The 19135-nt window shown below is 31.7% G+C and overlaps 1 protein-coding gene across 6 annotated transcripts; it reads right to left on the bottom strand.

Moving 5' to 3' along the window:
• Positions 1-3045: 3045 nt before the first annotated feature.
• Positions 3046-16015, bottom strand: LOC123218765 (cation-chloride cotransporter 1). Of its 6 annotated transcripts, none has more exons than XM_044640378.1 (14): positions 15907-16015; positions 15597-15761; positions 14264-14407; positions 13873-13957; positions 13208-13299; positions 12818-12932; positions 10414-10514; positions 10159-10220; positions 8248-8472; positions 7463-7577; positions 6549-6743; positions 5605-6005; positions 5260-5421; positions 3046-4332 (listed from the first exon to the last, which is right to left on the bottom strand). In XM_044640378.1, exons 2-14 carry the CDS (start codon positions 15737-15739, stop codon positions 3242-3244), a joined length of 2931 nt encoding a protein of 976 aa, XP_044496313.1. In that variant the 5' UTR covers positions 15740-15761; positions 15907-16015; the 3' UTR covers positions 3046-3241. The 6 variants fall into 6 exon arrangements, with proteins under 6 accessions (XP_044496313.1, XP_044496312.1, XP_044496316.1 ...); XM_044640377.1 differs by having other exon boundaries at positions 15840-15967; XM_044640381.1 differs by lacking the exon at positions 15907-16015 and having other exon boundaries at positions 5605-5679; positions 5911-6005; positions 15597-15900.
• Positions 16016-19135: the final 3120 nt, after the last annotated feature.

Raw genomic sequence — 19135 nt, 5'->3', positions numbered from 1 at the left:
AATTTCTATTACACAATTTATAATTAATTATAAAATTTATCTTTATAATTAATTTTATTATTTATTTATTATTATTATTTCATTATCTTTCATAATTAATTATATAATTTATTTATATAATTAATTTTATTTATTATCAAAAAATGACAAGTAGTGAAAATTCTTTAAATAATAGAAAATTTGGTCAATATTCATATATACTAAATGTGAATAAAGATCAATTTGTAGAAAATTTTTCAATTTAAAAAAGTGAAAGTCAATATGTAAAGGTGGAGTAACAGCAACATCAACATAAACAACAAGTGGAGATGGAACAACAATCCCAAAAATTCTTACCTCTGATATTTTCAAGATTCATTTTAAGAAAATACAAAAAGAAGATAGTAATTTTAAAGTTGTTTGCAATTATTGTAAGCAAATTTATAAATTTAAGCAAAGAGGTGGATATGGGATGTTCAAAAAGTACTTGGAGTCGAAACATTCAGAAAAAATTAGGCAAAATAGAAGTCAAACACAAATAACCAGGTATAGTTCTCTATATAAATCTCTATTTATTTATAATGATAATAAAAGTAAAGAAGAATTTGTAAAAAATGTAGCAATAGATCACTTAGCGTTTAGTTTTGATGAAAATTTAATAATTATTGTAAAACTGCATTAAATCTTGCACATAAAACTATTTCAAAAAATACATTAAAAAGATCATTATTAAGTTTATATAAAAAATAAAAAAAGAATTAATTTAATTATTTACAATTTTTTATGGACGTGTATTTATATATAGTGATATTTGGAGTGACTATTTACAAGTTTACTCTTATATGAGTATAACTTGTCATTGGATAAATGATAAATTTCAATTACCAAAAATAATTTTAACATTTAGGGTGTTTGATGACCGACATGCGACTAATAATATTTATAGAATAATTAAAGGAATATTAGGAGAATATAGATTATTTTTAAAAAATTTTCAATTTTATTTAATAATACAACTGCAAATACGACCTCTATTATTGATTTAAAAAAAATTTGCAAACCCAATTTAGATGGTCATTTTTTCATATTAAATGTACATTTCATTTATTAAATTTATGTATACAAAATAGTTTAAAATATCGTAATAATTATATTAGTCCAATAAAAACAAAATTTTCATTTTTATGGACACATCCCCAGAGTATGAAAAAATGGGGTAAATTTTGTAAATTACATAATAAAAGACCAAAAGATTTCTTAAAGATGTGTTGACTTGTTGAAATTCAACATATAAATTACTCAACGAGTCTTTTGATTATAGAAAATTATTGTGCATATTTATTTCATAAAATATGCTACAAGTTATATTATATCGTCAACATTGGGATATTTGTAAGACAATTTTAAATATATTAAAAAATTTTAATAATGCAATTTATTCTTTAAGTGAAGTTTATTATCTCACTTCTAATTTATTTTTAAATAAAACCTTTAATATTATTGGGTTTTACAATAGGTTGAACAATATATTATTTTAAAAGAAACTATTTTTTTAATTGAAACAAAATAGTTAACTTACTATAAAGAAATTTCAGAAATTTTTCTTGTTGCTTGTTTTTTTAACCTAGGTTTAAATTAGATGGTGTTATGGATTATTTAACATTATATTATGAATACATGCAATTAGGTTATAACGATGAAGTTAATATTTCATTAACTATAACTACCATTATAAATTTAATTAAAGAAATTTATGCTAAATATTCATTAATTTATAGTAACCAAGGCGGTTCTTCTTTTTCTTTCCACCTATTACCCTATCACCAACCCAAAATATTAGTTATGGTGATCGTATTATGATGCAAAGGGGTAAAAGACCAAAAAAACATTAGACTCCACCTTGAAGCTTGATATTTATCTAACCACTACTTTTGAGTTTGGTGACAACAATATAAGTAAAGACTTTCCAATTCTAGAATTGTGAAGTTGACATGTATCAACTTATCCAATATTAGTAGCTATTGCTAAATAAGTCCTAGCAGCATCAGCATCAACTGTCGTTGTGGAACAAACTTTTAGTTAATGGGGGCAATATATTGGACGAGAGGCGATCAAGTTTGCTTTTGAATCTATTAAAGATTAAGTATGCGCGGACGATTGAACAAGAGTCGAATTACACCAAAAAGATATAAAAGAGACTTTAATGAAAAACTCCTTCATTTAACTATGAATAGTTCGATGACGAGAACCAGTAGTCAAGATAGTGGAGGTGAATGATAAGATAAGAGGATACCAACGAGTACCAAATATGCGAAGGTAAGAAAACTACGTAAGTTTTGATTCTTCTAAACCCCGAAAGGATACTTAAGAAGCTTAATTGAAAAATTAAGTCCAAACCTTTTTTTTATTTTTAATTATTATAATTATTAATTAAAATAATAAATCGGGGTTATATATTAGAATTGACGGTTCAATATTGGTTTTGAGCTGAGCCATAAACTAGAACTATCGATTCTAAACCAGTTACAAACCGTCCTGTAATGATTTTGGTTTAGAGTTCTTATTTTTTTAAATTGTGAACCAATGATTCCGAACCAAAATTGCCAATTCATGAACCTTGCTCATGACTACATTATATTGAAAACCATACAACATAATATATATATATATATATATATATATATATACCATATATATATATATATATATATATATATATATATATATTAAGGATAAATGGCATAATATTATTCATCTAATTTCTTAAAATAAAAAACAATATTGTGACATCTCTAAAATTTCATATAGGCTAGTGAAGAAGGCACTTACAGGTGAAGTCAAATTTATGCTATTAGTAATAATTTGAGTACCCAATTAAATACCAAATAATATACAATCATATAATTATATATTACTTTATTCTTAATTCAAAATCACTCAATCATATAATCTAAGATTCTAAAGAATGAGTATTCATATTTCTATTGTTATTAATATAGTTTACATTATAAGTAAGCCAACGAAAGAATCCAGGAATTTTAATTCTAGACTGTATAGAAAACAAGATTTTATCTCAATTCGACATCCCAAAAGGGCTGTGTATTAGATTTTAAAGTTTCTATGAAAACAAGACTGCCTTTCGGCACTAACAGTAAAAAGAATGAATGTAAACAGTTTAAACTACAAAAATCGAAAGGTTGAAAAAACACTATATGAACAGTAAAATATGGGGACAGTAAGAAGCGAACATGCAATCCTGATGCTACGTGAACAGTGTTACAACATCTCTTCTGTATCCTCTTACAATCAAAAGTCTCGGCACATTCTCTACCAACATATCCATATATTCCATGTAGAAGTAGGCAGGGTGATTAACTGGCGGCGGCGGTAGACTTACAAGCACAACTGCTGCCATTCTCGAGTATCTCAATATTGTTGAATTCAGCTTCAGCATTGTGTGAAGAAACTTCTCCACCTGTTGCTCATTTACAATGACCTGCTTCCCATCAGCCATTAATGGAGTCCCTTCCTTCTCAGCTGTAGCCTTCATTTTAGCCATGTAATCAGAAATCCGGCCCAGACCAGCAGTGTATGCATCCAATGATTCATCTTGTTGAGTTCCTCCATCTGCTTGTACCTCCCACGATTTCATTGTTATCACAATAACTTCAGCCTGCATCCGTAGATCATAAAGAAACTTTTTTACATCAGTCTTGAGCATCTCCGCATCTGAATCCTCCTCAGCAATGCAGAAGACCTGAATCTTACAGCTTTCGAAACTCTCCTTGGTAAGGAGAAGCTGTGAGAGAAGGAGCATGAGACCACCGTCTCTTACGATCCAGTATAAATCAATTGTACCATACTGCCTTTGATACTCATTAGGCCATTCGTCAAGGCCCTTGACAATCACTACTGCCTTGTTTGCAACAATGCAATCATTAATTATTAAAACAAAGGTGGCAGGGATTTCAGTTAGGTTTTCACGACGCCAAATTTCTGGGTATCGCATGACAATAATGTTGGGTTTCAGATTGCCAAGGCCCATGGTCTGAACGATTCCTCGGAAGCCTTCTGTCATATTGGGTGCCACAACTATCTCTGCTACACCTTCACAGCGCTTGTACTCAATGTAGGTACCAAGCTGCTTGCAGGCAACCTTTGCATCTTCAGCACGTTCATGGTAATCTCCATCCAGTATAGAAACAAATATGGACATTCCACGACCTTTTTTCTTCATGCAGTTTGCAAAGTCACAAAGTTTGGGATGGCAAGGCACATTTTCTGGAAGCTTCCCCCATGGCCGGCAGAATACCAATGGAATGGGATACCAATTCTTTGGGTGCACTTGGTTTGCTGCAAGGATTCATTATCAAAGGTTCGTTACAGAAATTCAACATAATCTTATGAAGGGAAACAAAGAATTAACAAAAAAAACAAAGCAAACTTCACCGCTGCACTTGACAAACAAAAGTTTGTAACTAGTTTTTTTCCCCAAAATGTAACAATCCTGCCGAAAATCAGCCTCTATATGTACATATTGTATCCATAGAACACCAAGTTTAGTCATATAACATTAACTTCATCAAGCACTCAGGTTGTTTTTTCTTTCTTATCTCAAGTATTGATAAGTCTAAATTTAACCTAAATCTTAATAGTTATTAACAAATTAATATTAATATTTTGTAAGTGTTAAATTGTTTAATTCTATAAATGAATAAAATTAAAGATTTTAAACACTTTATCCTCAGATATATACCACTAACAACAACAAATTATAGTTTCCAGATGATCTATCCCATAACGTCAGTATCTCAATATCACAAGGATAGGATCTGGCATTTGACTGTATGAGACTTAAGAGATCTGACAATAGAATCCCTCATCTTGTGGCAAATCAGCCCTTCTTTTTCCAACAAAAATCAACACAACAGAATAGAATGTATTCAAATGTATTAGCAACACTTTGTCACTGTATTCACATGTATTCATCTGATTATCCGAAAATCGGTTGTAAGAAAAGTTAACAAACAAAAGGACACTTGGATCTTGTTAGATTAAGATGCAATTACCAACCGAAAAAACACCATAGCTGTCTCAAAAGTATTGTCATCATAATTGAGTAGCTAATAATTTTCAATTTCTAATTTTTGGAAAAAGACGGGGTAAGTACGCCACGAGTTTACAGTAATTCGTCCAAAGTCAGTCATCATATTGTCATTATTCAACTTAAGAATGCTGATAATAAAGTAGTAGTAATAGATGTTTTATGATAAGATTTACCTCCCAGAGATCGAAGACTGCGAAGTGCTAATTGAAAATAAGCACTCTTAAAACCGTCTCCCCAATCCCCAGCCTTTCCTTTAAGGCTCACATAATAATATATGAGGCTTGCAAGGGCCAGAGACACCACAGTAAATGACCAGGAGATCAAGAACATGATAACTGCAAAACAAAACAAAACCAAAAATTATGTCTCATAGAAAGTATACCTAACCACGCACGTCTAGTTTCTCTCATGTCAAGATACATATAATGTTTTCTTTTAAGTGAAAACGTACACATGCATTTTAGAGGTCATTGTCTAATGTACATAGCTTTAAATGAATAAAAGAAAAGGAGACATACCAATACAAAGTGCTGCCCCAAGAAAAGACATGCTCCAGTGGTGAAATTTCCACCGGGGACGCCAACTGGGAGCATCTAGTAGATCGAGAAGGAAGCAAGATAAGTTCACACCCGCATAACACAGAAGGAAAAACATTGTTATAGTCGGTGTGATAAGGTCCAGATTCCCAATTATGACACAACCGATACAGATGAATGCAGTAAAGAATGTAGCTATGTAAGGCTCATTCCCATCTGCTACCTTGAAGTAATTAAGAATGGGCAGAATATCATCATTGGCTATAGCTGCAAGGAGGCGTGGAGCACCTGTCATGCTTTGAAGAGCAGCACCTAAGGTTGAGAGAATGATTCCGATGTGAACAATTGCTGGGAAAGGCCAAGCAACTGTAGCAGTAAAGAGCCTGGACAGAGAGTTAGGTAATCACTAAAGTAGTTCGTTATTTTACCTTCTAAGTAAAACATGTTTATTATTCTAAATTCATACAAATCATATTTCTTTTTTAAAATTTTTGACATTGAAACTGATTTAACACTAAAACATCAACACATTATACATGCCACAATAATAATCAACTTGCCCTTATCTGTTAACCTAAGTGCAAGAATTGTAGACATGCTGTATATGCAATGAATAACAGGAACTGTGAGCAAACTGGTTAAGCTGGGTAGTCTTACATTTGAATACCATAATTCTTTTAATTACGTTATTAGCTGCTAAAAAGGGCAAGGAGATCAATAAGAACATGTCCTCACAGGGTAGATTCTTTATGAGTTGCCATAAATTGAACTACTATGTGCTGAAGAACAGTAGAAATTAAAGGATAAATCAGCAAAATATACATGTTCGTAAACATATAGCAGAAAATTTTCCACAGGCAGAAGTTGCAGAAAAATAAAATTTTGGATCTGTGAGACAAGCAGTGACTTTAACAAAATATGCATACCTGTCGGTCAAAAGCTTCTGTCTGGTTGCAAGAGCTCCAAAAAATAACACAGAAACGAGATACATTACAGTTGTTGTAAGAGTTGCTGCCAAAGTTCCAATGGGAATTGAACGCTGAGTATCTTTCAGGGAGGCAGATCTATTTGACCCAGCCATAATTCCTGTTACAGCTGGGAAAAAGAGACCAACCAATGAACTGAAAGATGAAAAAGAAATTATAGTTAGGAAAACCACCGAAAGTTAATTCTATTTCATATACTATTCACCAACCAATGTATATAATAATGTTGTCAGTTTAAATTAAAATGCAAGTGTCCAACCGTCTTCAAGCTTCACCTGGTACCATCTTAGATGGTTTAAAATCAAGGGGTTTAAAAAAAAAAAATGAATCCTCACATAATCTATCCACAACTTAAGTGCTTAAAGCTTTAGAGACGTTCCACCAAGAACTCCCTCTTGCTCTATTTCATTAGAAAGATCTCAAGCTCTAGAGAGCTAAAACTCTGTGGTGCTGTCCTATTATGGCTATTTTGGGGTTATTTGACCAGAAGAATAGAACTTTTAAGACAAAAGAGGGGTATACACTTATCTTTATGGGACACAACCAAGTTCAGAGCACGTGTATGGGCTTCAGTGTCATCAAATCCCAACATGTGGCCTTTTCTTTGATCATCATCATAAGGAGGCGGAAGTATTTTGAAAGACTTTATTCTGCTAACTTCAGGACCCTTCTACATTTCCTAGTCTTTTTCTTTTTTCAGTTCTTTTCAGTTCTCTTGACCTATTTTTGTAATTGTCTACTTGTGTACAACTTGTTTACCATTCAGTAAATTTTTTATCATATTAAATTATATCAATACTTCCTTTCACATTTTTATGAATACAACAGCAGAGAAAGTTCTTAAAATGTCTTACTTAAAACTCCAGGTCATAGCTCCATTAGGATCAGGTATTCCTGCATTATTTGTTTTCTGGTAATCTGAACTCCAGTTATCTCTAAAAGTTTTCAAACTCAAACCTGTGATTCCATCTGTGACAAAAATTAAGAACAAGATTATAAATAAATAATCATCATATTCCATGCTGCCTAGGACTCAAACAAGAAAAACAGTACAGACACTAATAAAAACAAAGACAAAGGTTATGTCCCCTTTTTTAAATTTTTGTATTGAGGTAAAAATGGTATAAAGTATAGTAATGAGCTAAACTTCTCACTGTATTCATCTACAACCAAAGTTGGCCCACCTTGTTGGGAGATAAATCTAAAATGTTATTTTTCCTATAAGTGTTCCATAAATTTCAATATATAACCCTTATAAGAATGACACATGTCAACTAAAGAACTCTTCATACCTTCACCCAGCAATGCAAAAAATAATTTTGAAGAATAATAAGAATAAGCATAGGACTAGCATATAAATGTCAAAATTACATACAAATCATTTTCAACCCCACAAAAAATATTCTATAAAAAATAATAAGCATAAAATTTCACATAACTGTCAAAATTATATACAAATCATTTTTCCCCAAAAAGAAAATAAGAAGTATTAAGAAATTGGCTTTACATTCCCATGTTAACAATGAAAGGATGAAAATCAAGCCCACAGTTCATATGTTCAAAAAACTGTTACATAAAAGATATATTAGAAAGTGAGAGAGAGAACCCATCTCGCAGAAAAAATATGAAGAAAACTTACCAGCAGGGTCACCTTTCTTTGCCAAAAGTACCCCAACAAATATGCAAAATAGAGAGAATAGAACAGGTATGAGGAATGCAGGTGCAACCCGATTGATCATTTTCACACCACCAAAAACAATAAAGCATAGGATGATAGTCACTACAATCCCATAAATTTGTAGGTCATGTGAACTTGGACTTTCTATGCCTGCAGTAGATGTGCCATTAACTTTCGTAACCGTCTCTACATTAAAAACACAGATGAAAGAGAAATAAATTAGCACAAGGTTATGTATTTATGTCTTCGAATTGTATACTATGTTCATTGCAAACAACGATCAATTACATATGATACCCAAGCTCAAAATATATTTTTTTTTAATTGAAAATAAATTCAACATACTGATTTAAAAATTAATAGCAATAATAACAAAAGAGTCAGCCTGTACTGTTCCTTTAGAAGGCAATGTATGCATAAACAAAATTACAGTAAAGAGAAAAAAGAAACAAGAAATCTTTAACAGCCTTGCAATATTGCTAAAATAAAGAAGAGCAGAATGTCAATAAATAAACTAGAAATTTACAGCCCTAAGGATGAAATAAAGTCAGCTTCATCCCAAAAAAATTCTAGGTCCTCTTTAAGAGCATCTTTAAAATTCTTCCAGTCCTTGCAAAACAATCCAAAAAATAGCAAAAACATCACAGATCCAAAAAAGATACTAGCCTCCGGCCTCAATGTTTTTCATTTAGACACACCTAAGACAGGTCCACCGATAAAAGTTAAGTCCCAAAAAGTTTCTTAAGTTTGTTGTATTTGGACAGAAGAAATAGACATATTGCAGTCTATCTTGCAAATTTTTTATTTTGATAAATAAATATCTTGCAAATTACACAGCAGGATTATAGGCATATATTAAGTATTGCTGCTTCAATCATATCAAAAGTATTTTGTTTGCAGTGTGCCAGAATCCACAGAAATATGTAATTTTATTAGGATTTTGCCCTTCCAAATCCGCCAAAACATCAACAGATGTGTCAATACTCATCAGCTTACACTAAAAAATTAAAGCTTTATATTTCAGACCTCAGAGAATGCAAGCGAAGCAAAATAAAAAATCCTAATTTTTCTTTAACAAAACATTTTGACTAGGATATTAGTTGTGTCATTTCGAGAGAAAAAAATTGATTGTTATTTTTTTCTCTTTTCTCTTCCAACTCTTTCTATTTCTTGTCCTATCTTTTACTTTGTCTGCTCTATTTCTAGTCTCTCTCAATAACTCTCCTTTCTTTCTACTATTTTTACCACTTTCTCCTCTCTCTCAATTCGTCTCCTCTTCCTCTCCCTAATTTCATTCAATTGATCTCTTAACTTAAGTTATTATTTTCTTCTGTAATTTCTTTCTTTTTGGGTCTTCAATCTGTTTCTTTCTAATTTCTAATCTTATCTTTTCCTTCCTTTCCCATATTATCTGCTTACTCACCTACATCAGCATGTGCACTCAGAGACAATGAGAGATGATCTGGGAAGATGGAGGTTGATATATTATTAAACCATTGAATGGCAAGGTAGACTTTACATCAAAAATCTTACAATCTAATGTCAACAAGTCAACGTTCTGCAATAAACATAGCCATGAATATATCAACAATTTACATGGCAGATCTCTTTCATAAAATAAAAGAGAACAAACACTAAAAAAAACAAGGCTAAATTTCTTTATTCACAACCAAACAACACTGTCTATGCTTTCTCTGGCATTAAAAATATTCCTACTGGTCAGATACCAATGAATAGTTAACATGCATCTAGTACAGCCAATTGAATCTACATCACTCAAACTTGTAAGCTTGCCCAACAGGTTGTGATAAATGGTAAAACAATAGAGAAAGAGTATTTAGTTATCAACTACAACAAATTGTCAATCATTACCTTTAAAAATTCCAGCAGCAGGTACAGCTTTTAAGAAGGTTTCTACAGCTCCTAACACATACCTAATACCAAATGGAAAAAGCAAACAAACAGCATGTAAGTTAGCATATGAAATTGAGAATAAATCATTTATTATTAGGTTCAAGATCTTAGAACATCTGTTATCAACCTCAAGTCCAAGATACCCAAGGACTACAATCAGTCATATGTATTATTATTATGCCTCAAAAACAAAAATTCACAGTATATACTCACAGAGCTCCAGCAACAGCATTCCCAAGGAAAAAGCAAAGTCCAATGCTCACTCCAACCTCTGGACCAAGGGCACGACCAATGAGATAATATGGTCCTCCACCCTGCAAGCGAATATTCAAAAAGCAATAAACACAAAAACCAATGAGAAACGGTGTAGTAATTTCTGAAACCCAGTACGGAAACAGGAATCAATTCTAAGTATAACATCAATAGAAATGCATCCCTCAAATTAGACCAAAACAAAGCATTTTTGATAAGTTCCAAAACTAGTAATTTGAAGTATGGGAAATTACCAAAGTGAACAACCTATCTAGAAAAACCATGATCAGTTAGTAGAAAACACATCTGGATCCTTACAACATGTACTGTGTAGTCATATTCTAATATCTATTACTAACAAAATCATTTTTGCCCTCAAAAAACAAAGTATTAGCACAATCCACCAGCATTAAGCAACCATCATTCAATTACCAACAAGAAAATGCAAAGATAGCAGGGATACCCCATTGCCAAAAGAGTCAACCGAAAACACGTTCACACATGGAAAATCTCAGAGTATGCACGACCAATCATAGAACAGTCTAAAATTAATGTCAGTTCCTAATAAATCCTCTAACAAGAGGAAAATATACACATGAGATCAACCTAAATGCAACTATGCAAGTTCAAAATCATATCAGATTCAAAAAAGTCATCAAGTGATTATTCATATCTGGATTTTTATGAGAGGAATCACATTTGAAGAGCATTAATCAATTGGTAGCTACAGAATCTTACAATGAAAACTATCAATCACAAGATTGTGAGAAGAAATATCAAAAAGGCAGAAACTTTTTACTAGTCATGTTTTCATGTAATTATACATCAACACTTTGATTTCCTAATTTTAACTTAAAACAGAGAGGGGGAAAGTCTGCAATGGGTGCACAGGGAACATATATCCCCTCATATCCATAAATTATGAAAATTGCAAAGAACCCATGAAAAGTGTTCATAGGATCTGATTCAAAATCCTTTCAATGATGATTTTCATCAGAAGGCATATCATCATTCTGGTTCACATCTAAACCTAAACCCTAAACTAATATCAGATTAAGATTATGAGAAGTCTGAATTTTTAGAAAGTAAATTTACTCGTGTGACCAAGCTGTTAGCCTTTATGATATTATCTTCACATACAAAACACTGCTGTGTGTGCATAACAGAACTCACCACAACTTCTGTACCATCAATTAATAGCCCACAAAATGTTATTTCAAAAATCAAACACAAAGATTAGCAGCCATTGACATGCATTAAATTTGGACAGCAATGTGCCACCAAATCTCAATTTCCAATGTTCCCCATCACCATATTTCCCATTCAGAAATAATCATTATTTATAATCAAATGTCAAAACGTAACAGATTTTGCAGTTATACAGGCACGAGCAAACATACAAATGCTCCCATTATTCATGCAATACCACATGAAGAAATCTTAAATTTGGTAATTTGAAGAGCCTTGTTAGGTTTATGACTCACTCGCTTGTGTCATGGAAAAAAGGAAATTGTCACCACTCACCAATTAAATAAAGTGTTATCATATTTTCTTTTGTTTGGTTTTCTTTTTACAAGAAACTATAAAAGAAGTATTTATTAATAAGAGCTATACAAAAGCAAACAAATGTAACTACCAAACACAAGCTTGAGAAAATATGAAAAAGCTATACATAAGTGCATACCTTATAAACCAAAAATTTTAATCAACAAAAAATTACTCAAAATCAACTATATGCTCCTCACATTCAAAACTAAATAAGGGTGAGCAATTAGAAAAAGTGGGAACCGGAACCTGTACAGATAGGTTCAGAAAGAATTGAATATTTTATTCTGTAATTATTGCCTAACAAGCAATTATAAACAATAGCATCCAAAGACACAACAATTGCACCAACTAGCTCAAAAATAGTGGAGATACAACAATCTACATAGCCCTTTAGAACTATATATCTGAAAGGAAGCACTTCTTAAAACATGAAAAATGCTTAACATTCCAGACCACTGCAAAATACTGACAAACATAACTGGAATAAAAATCAAAATCGGTTTTTCAAAGAAAAATCAACTTCCTCAATTATAACAGAACCCCACATTTAAAGTACTGTCCATTCTTTAAATATAGTCAGTAGTCCACCAATATGCCATTTAATGTGACTTATCTTCTCCCTCATAACCAGTAGTAAAGATATTAAGGATCAAGAACATGAAATTGACCAAGGTCATAAAGAATTATTGCCCTGCAAAAGCGGACTCCAAATAACTGTGACTAGACTCACTACATGCCCTAAATATAATTATATGTGTACATTTAAGAAGAGTCCTTAGCTTATATCAAAATGGTGGTACTAAAAAGAGATAAATACCTTCATTGCACCATTTGTTGCAATTGCACTTAATGATAATGAAGTCAAGAAAGTACACAGGCCACAAAATGCCACCAGCACCAAGGACTCACCTATGCCAGCCATACCAACAATCCTGCAATTTCCAAAAATTCATAAAGGTAGAAAAAGGAATTGGTTAGTCTGAACGGTGAAAACACACAACTAAAGTTGGCCAAGAATTTCAATCAGATAAATTTTGATAATTTCAAAGTTACAGGAAAAGAACTCCACCAACTTTTCTCTTTCAAATTCTCAGGCAGTATCATTGATAAAAAGAAAAGTAGATACCAAATTGACAGGGAAAAATAGACTGATTCCAATACAAGAGTAGCAAAAACAAAAATTAACAGAAGCAAATGTAAGTTATACCATGTGAATCGGATGTAGTAGATAATTCCCAATATGTTTTGCAAGCACGGAATAAATACACCCATCATCGTACCCAATTTCGCCTCACTAGGCTGCAAGATAAATATGTACGCATATCAAGAGGCAAAGAAAAAGTATGAGAAAGCATATACATTGCAATTACTAACACATTGTTTAGATTCACTATTTCAAAGCTAGCCAAAAATTTATTTCGGGAATATATGCAAATTAAAAGACTATCCCATATGAGTTAACTAGATATATATACATCTTTCACATAGATACACTGAAGAAAACAAAAGAGAATAGAGGACTATAAAATTTCTTTTATTGTTACTTTTTTAACTTTTGAGCAGAAACAAAAGAACATCATTGATAAAAAAAAATTACAAAAGAATGAACAAGGTTATCAGTAATGATCCTTCTAAAACTCACAATTAAGTTGTCTAAAACATAGAAAATGACTACACCATGATATCCAATGCTAAAGTCTTTACCTTCTAATTCCATCATATATCTTCTCAGACACATAAATATGAAAACAATAACAAATTCCAGTATGTCAAGTCGATGAGATCTTGCAGGCAGTTGTATATAAACCACAAATCCAGTACTGAAAAAAGAAATTATCTCAGAGATGTGGCATGCATAAAAAATTATCATACCTGTGGGCGCCCATAAGTAACGGGAGCATCATCACCCTCTCTACCCTCTCTTGGACTTGAAGGTGCTGCAATTTGCTCAGTCATACTGGAACGGCACAAAGCAAGAATATCAATGACAGTTTAGTCAGACCAAATAATAAAAAATTAATCATATTTAAGACTAAATTAGAAACTCCATCAATATATCTTCATACATATGCTTTTGTAGCCATCCATCTGTGTCTATCTATCTACATATGGAGGCTTGTAGCCATCCACTGTCTATCTGTCTATCTACATATGGAGACTTGTAGCCATCCACTGTCTATCTATCTAAATATGAAGCTTTCTCAGTGTAAGAGAATACAATCAAGAAGATAAGAGAATAAGTTAATAAGAATAGACTGCTTACCTTCTAAGGCCAAGAATATTGACAAGAGAATCAAAACCAAACAATTCCAACTTGGAATCCCTTTGGGAGCCATTGATTTCTATAGTATCAAGATTTTGCCTGGCATCAGAACCCCTGTTTGCCTGAGAATCTACCTTTACATTCCTGCCATGATGTATTAATAATAAGATAACCTCAACATGAAGGAAATTATCTTAATATTTCCATTCAATTAAACAACTTTATATTCCAAGTAGGGCTAGATTCGAACCGATCTGAGCTCGAGCTCATTTTAATGTAGTCAAGCTTGAGCTCAGCTTGTTTGAGAGGAGTTGAGCTCAAATCGAGCTTAGAATTCGGCTCAATACTAAAATAACGTCATTTTAATATGTATTGATCAAAATGATGTTGCTTTAGTCGATTCGTATCGAATTTATCAAGCTCGCAAGTTTTACAAGTTTAACACTCTTAAAACTCGAGCTCGAAAATATTAAACTCTTAAGTTTGAGCTCGAGCTCGAGCTTGTTGAGCTAAGTTCATTTCAGCTCAAGCTCAAACTTGAACAAATTCAGCTCAAATTCAGCCCTAACTCCAAGAAACAAAAGTATCTTTATTAAAGTACCTTCTGTCCATCAGATGTATAAAACTTAGAAAAAATTTGAAGTCCTTGCATAAGATCACCACAACTGAACATGGCACCCAGACAGATCAAAAAGGTATTCTGACATGCCAGGCCATGAAAACAGGAATTTCATTTTTGCACATATTAAGAGGATTTATCAGAGCAAGTAATACTTTCACGTATTTACATTTGTAGCAAATATTCAATCATTTTCAATAAAGCAAATAAATTCTTATTCATTGACAAACAAATAGAAAAGTATGTTCATGAAACACCCGTCACTTCAATAGCTAACTCATCCCAGATTTTAAGAAACATGGCATAACACCTCTATACAAAATTCTAACCGTTCAATTCACATGAATCTAAAAGCGGAACCTCCACATCTTGAAAAAGTAAAATAATTATATTGAAAGAGAATAAATTTGTAATTAAAACTTCATACTACCTTAATTCACTAGTAAGACAACATCCAAGGTTACTAGTTGCACACTAAATGTTACCAATGCTCACGTGTATCATTCCGGTAACATTATCGAACTCGGTGACACAGCAATTCCGCTAAATAAAATTAAGCAAACACAAGTGGAATCTTGTTTCTCGCTACTTTTAAACTAAAATTCCACATCCAACACAGCTTCTCATTTCCAAATCCAATAAACATATGGGAATAGGGAAACAAATACAAATACAAATACATAAATATATTGAAACAGAGAGAGGTGTTTATACTTGAGAGAAGAAACGGAGGGAGATCCCGGATCCATAGAAGACATCTGGAAGATGGCGCTATCGTTAGCCACTACCGGCCGGTACTTGCGACCGCGCGGAGCGTGAAACTCTTCGTCTCCGCCTTCAATGTCTCCATTGTCCATTTTCGGTTGAATTTTTGATCGGCTGTTGCAAATTTTTTGAAGAGATTTGTGAAGGTGCAGATCCAAATTAGAAACAAAAAAAAAAAAAAACGATAATCACATGCAGAGATCTCAGATACAAAGTGAAGACCAAATGGAGTTTTTCTTAACTCCGACCCGATTTTTACCCTTTTTTCTTCTTATTATTATTTTATTTTGTTTTTGTATCGTGAGAGGACATATGGAGAAGTTTGTCTTTGTCACGCTCTTCCATCAGGCGCTATTTTTGTGGTGGCTTTATTCAACTTAATTCTTTTGAAATGGTAGTTGTGTAATATTATTATCTTTAATAATTTTTTTAATTCTTTCAATATATAATAGTATAATATATCAATAAAATTAGAGATATTTATTATAAATACATAAAAATATATATATTATATTATTATATAATTAAATAATTTTAAATTAAAAATAAATAATACATAATTATATAATAATATATATTAAATATATATATATTTATATACTCAAAATAAATATATATATTAATATTTATAATAAATATAAAAAAAATTTCTTAAGAACATACTGCAGACTTATAGACTTATAATATATATATATATATGTTGACATGGTCAATTTTGACCAGACAATTCAATAGTGTTCTAAAGATGACTCACAATATATATATATTCTTGACTGATACTTTAAGTTATCCCTGCATAAAGGGCATTGCACATTTACATTGAAATGCCTACCTTCGATGTATGCTGAATCACTACTCAAGGGTCATAAATAGGGCTGGATTCGAGCTGAGCCGAGCTCGGCTCACAGCCAGCTTGAGCTCGGCTTGGTTCATATATGGGCTATTCGAGTTTGACTCGGCTCATTTTTCGTTATCAAAACAACATCGTTTTTAATATATATTGATCAAAACGACGTCGTTTTATATAAAAAAATTTAAAAATAAATCTACCGAGCCAACCCAAGCCAGCTCAAGCTGGCTCGGCTCGAGTCCAACCCTAGTCATAAATAACAGGAAAATTGAAATATTTATCCTTATTTTAATTTGTATATATATATGTCATTTATCTCAAAATTTAAACAAATATATAATAATAATAATCTATTTTCTTAAAATATCCGTCTTGATGCTACTCATGCAGAGATTCTCTCTTCTTTCCCATCCTTCAAGTGAAAAAGGAATCTCTGCAGTATGAAAAAAAAATTTTAACAGAGAACACACATGATTGAATAATAAAACTCGTGAGAAAACTATTATAAAGAATTTAATTTGGACACAAGGGAGGGAGAGACAAAAATTGCTAAATTTATTAAGAGAATTAATATCTGCCGCAAAGATTTCACAACAAAATCATCCACATTTAGGTCAGTCTTGATTCAAACTTGTATGTTATGTGTTTTCTTTATAAACAATTAAAAATGAAATAAGTATGATAGATTTATGTTCATAACTTCATATAAAATTCAATTTTGTTGTGATTTCATATTGTTAGATTGTTTAATGTTGTTATTTCAAGTTGTTTAAAATTGTTATAATATTATTTAATGTTGTATTAATAGTTATAAAATACGAAAATTCAGGCTTAAAAAAATTCCAAATGAAGAACAACACATAAGATTTCAACCATCGACATATAAAATAAAATCTACTCACTAAATTTGATGGATGTCATAGCATAATAAAAAGAAATAGATAAGCCTTGTGATGGATGGCACAACATATTAAATTTGATGGATGTCAAATTTAGCTAAATTTGATGGTTGGTGGTAGGAGGCTTCTGCCAAGCCTTGGCGTTTCCGTTAGCCTCCCCTATCCAACCATACAAATTACAATTTAATTTGAAATTAATTTGAATTTCAATTTGGAATTAATTTGATCAAATCAAAATTAATTTGAATTTGGACCAAATTAAATTTCAATTTATATTGAATTCAAATCGAATTAAATTTAATACGATACAATTATGCTTCCATTTTTATAACGAAACCTAACTTGTCGTCTAGCCATTATGTCAACACTACCGATGCTCGATGAAGCTATTACTAATATTGTGAAGTCATTTAATGCCATTATCAGACCTACACAGGGTCTGCCTATCACGATACTCGTCAAGTTCATTCTTGGTACATTACAGCGATGGTTTTACAAAAAGAGAAACCATGCAAATACATGCCTAATGGTTAATAATTATGTATTTGAACATGTATTTCTTCCTTTATGTTTGTTATTAACATATGTGTTGTTAATATTTTTTCAAATTACAGATAAATGACCTAACTTTGTCACCCATTGGATAGAGGAGAAGATCAGTCGTCATCTGTCAAAATCTACATGCTTGGAGGTTTGGCCAATTACACCTATTCGGTATTAGGTTGTTGGTTTTGGTGGATACATAGATATTATGGACTTCAATGAAATGTCTTGTACGTGTAGAAAGTTTCAGCTTTCACGTATTCCGTGTAAACATGTCGTTGCTGTTGCAAGACACATGAGACTCACAAATGTCAATGCATGGGTTCACCCATTTTTCAGCATCGAGTTCTACCATACAATATATGAGGAACTTGTCAATCCTCTTGGAAACCAATCAGAATGGTTGCATGCACCAGAAGAAAGAGTTATCCTACCCTCCGTTCTTGATAGTCGTCGTCCGGGTCACCCTTCCAACAGAAGTCGACATCCTTCACATGGAAAAAATGTTACACCCAAGATTTACAGTCATTGTAAGGAACCAGGGCATATCCGAACCCAATGTAAAAACCCAACACCAGTCTTGAGCTCCACCCCACAAGGTTCATCCAAAAAAGGTAAAGGATCGAGATCTTAACAAGGTTATGTTTAGTTTTATTAATTATATGATTCATGACTATTATTCAAATGATATGTAATCAATGTATTTTGATTATTGTTTCAAATGTGTAATTGTATTCACATGTGATATAGTAAATTTAGTGTGAATAATTTCTTCATTTCATATTTGTTAGAATGAGCATTATTCTTCCATTTATTAGAATTAACTTTTCCTGATTTAATTAATGTATGTTTTACCTATGTATTAAGTTGAACTTATAAAAATCAATAAATTATGTCATTGAAACTTAACTATATTAAATAAATAATAATGATATTAATGTTGAAAATATTTTTGAGTATTTCACTAATACCATAATTTAATGTTAATAACATCACTCTAATCTCATATAATTATTTCCATGACAAAATTATTTAAAAAATGAAATCACATGCATATCTATATATAATGATAGATAAAGTACATCATACACATAAGCACATAGAATAAATATATACATAACAACATCTGAAGAACAATAAATAAACAATGATCAAACTAAATATACATCTGTGATCTACTTGATATAGTGAAAATA

Source organism: Mangifera indica, chromosome 6, assembly GCF_011075055.1.
Source record: "Mangifera indica cultivar Alphonso chromosome 6, CATAS_Mindica_2.1, whole genome shotgun sequence".
NCBI classification, from domain to species: domain Eukaryota; kingdom Viridiplantae; phylum Streptophyta; class Magnoliopsida; order Sapindales; family Anacardiaceae; genus Mangifera; species Mangifera indica.
The sequence above is the reverse complement of the archived record's forward strand: the minus strand, read 5'-3'. Positions and strand labels throughout refer to the sequence as shown.

Bases quoted from the DNA above. Each gene is read 5' to 3' on its own strand.
- LOC123218765 (XM_044640378.1), bottom strand. From the start codon at position 15,739: ATGGACAATGGAGACATTGAAGGCGGAGACGAAGAGTTTCACGCTCCG. The intron at 14,408-15,596 runs GTATAAACACCT...ACATCATGGCAG, and splicing joins CCCTCCGTTTCTTCTCTCAA to GAATGTAAAGGTAGATTCTC. The intron at 8,473-10,158 runs GTAATGATTGAC...TTTTTAATGTAG, and splicing joins TGCTGCTGGAATTTTTAAAG to AGACGGTTACGAAAGTTAAT.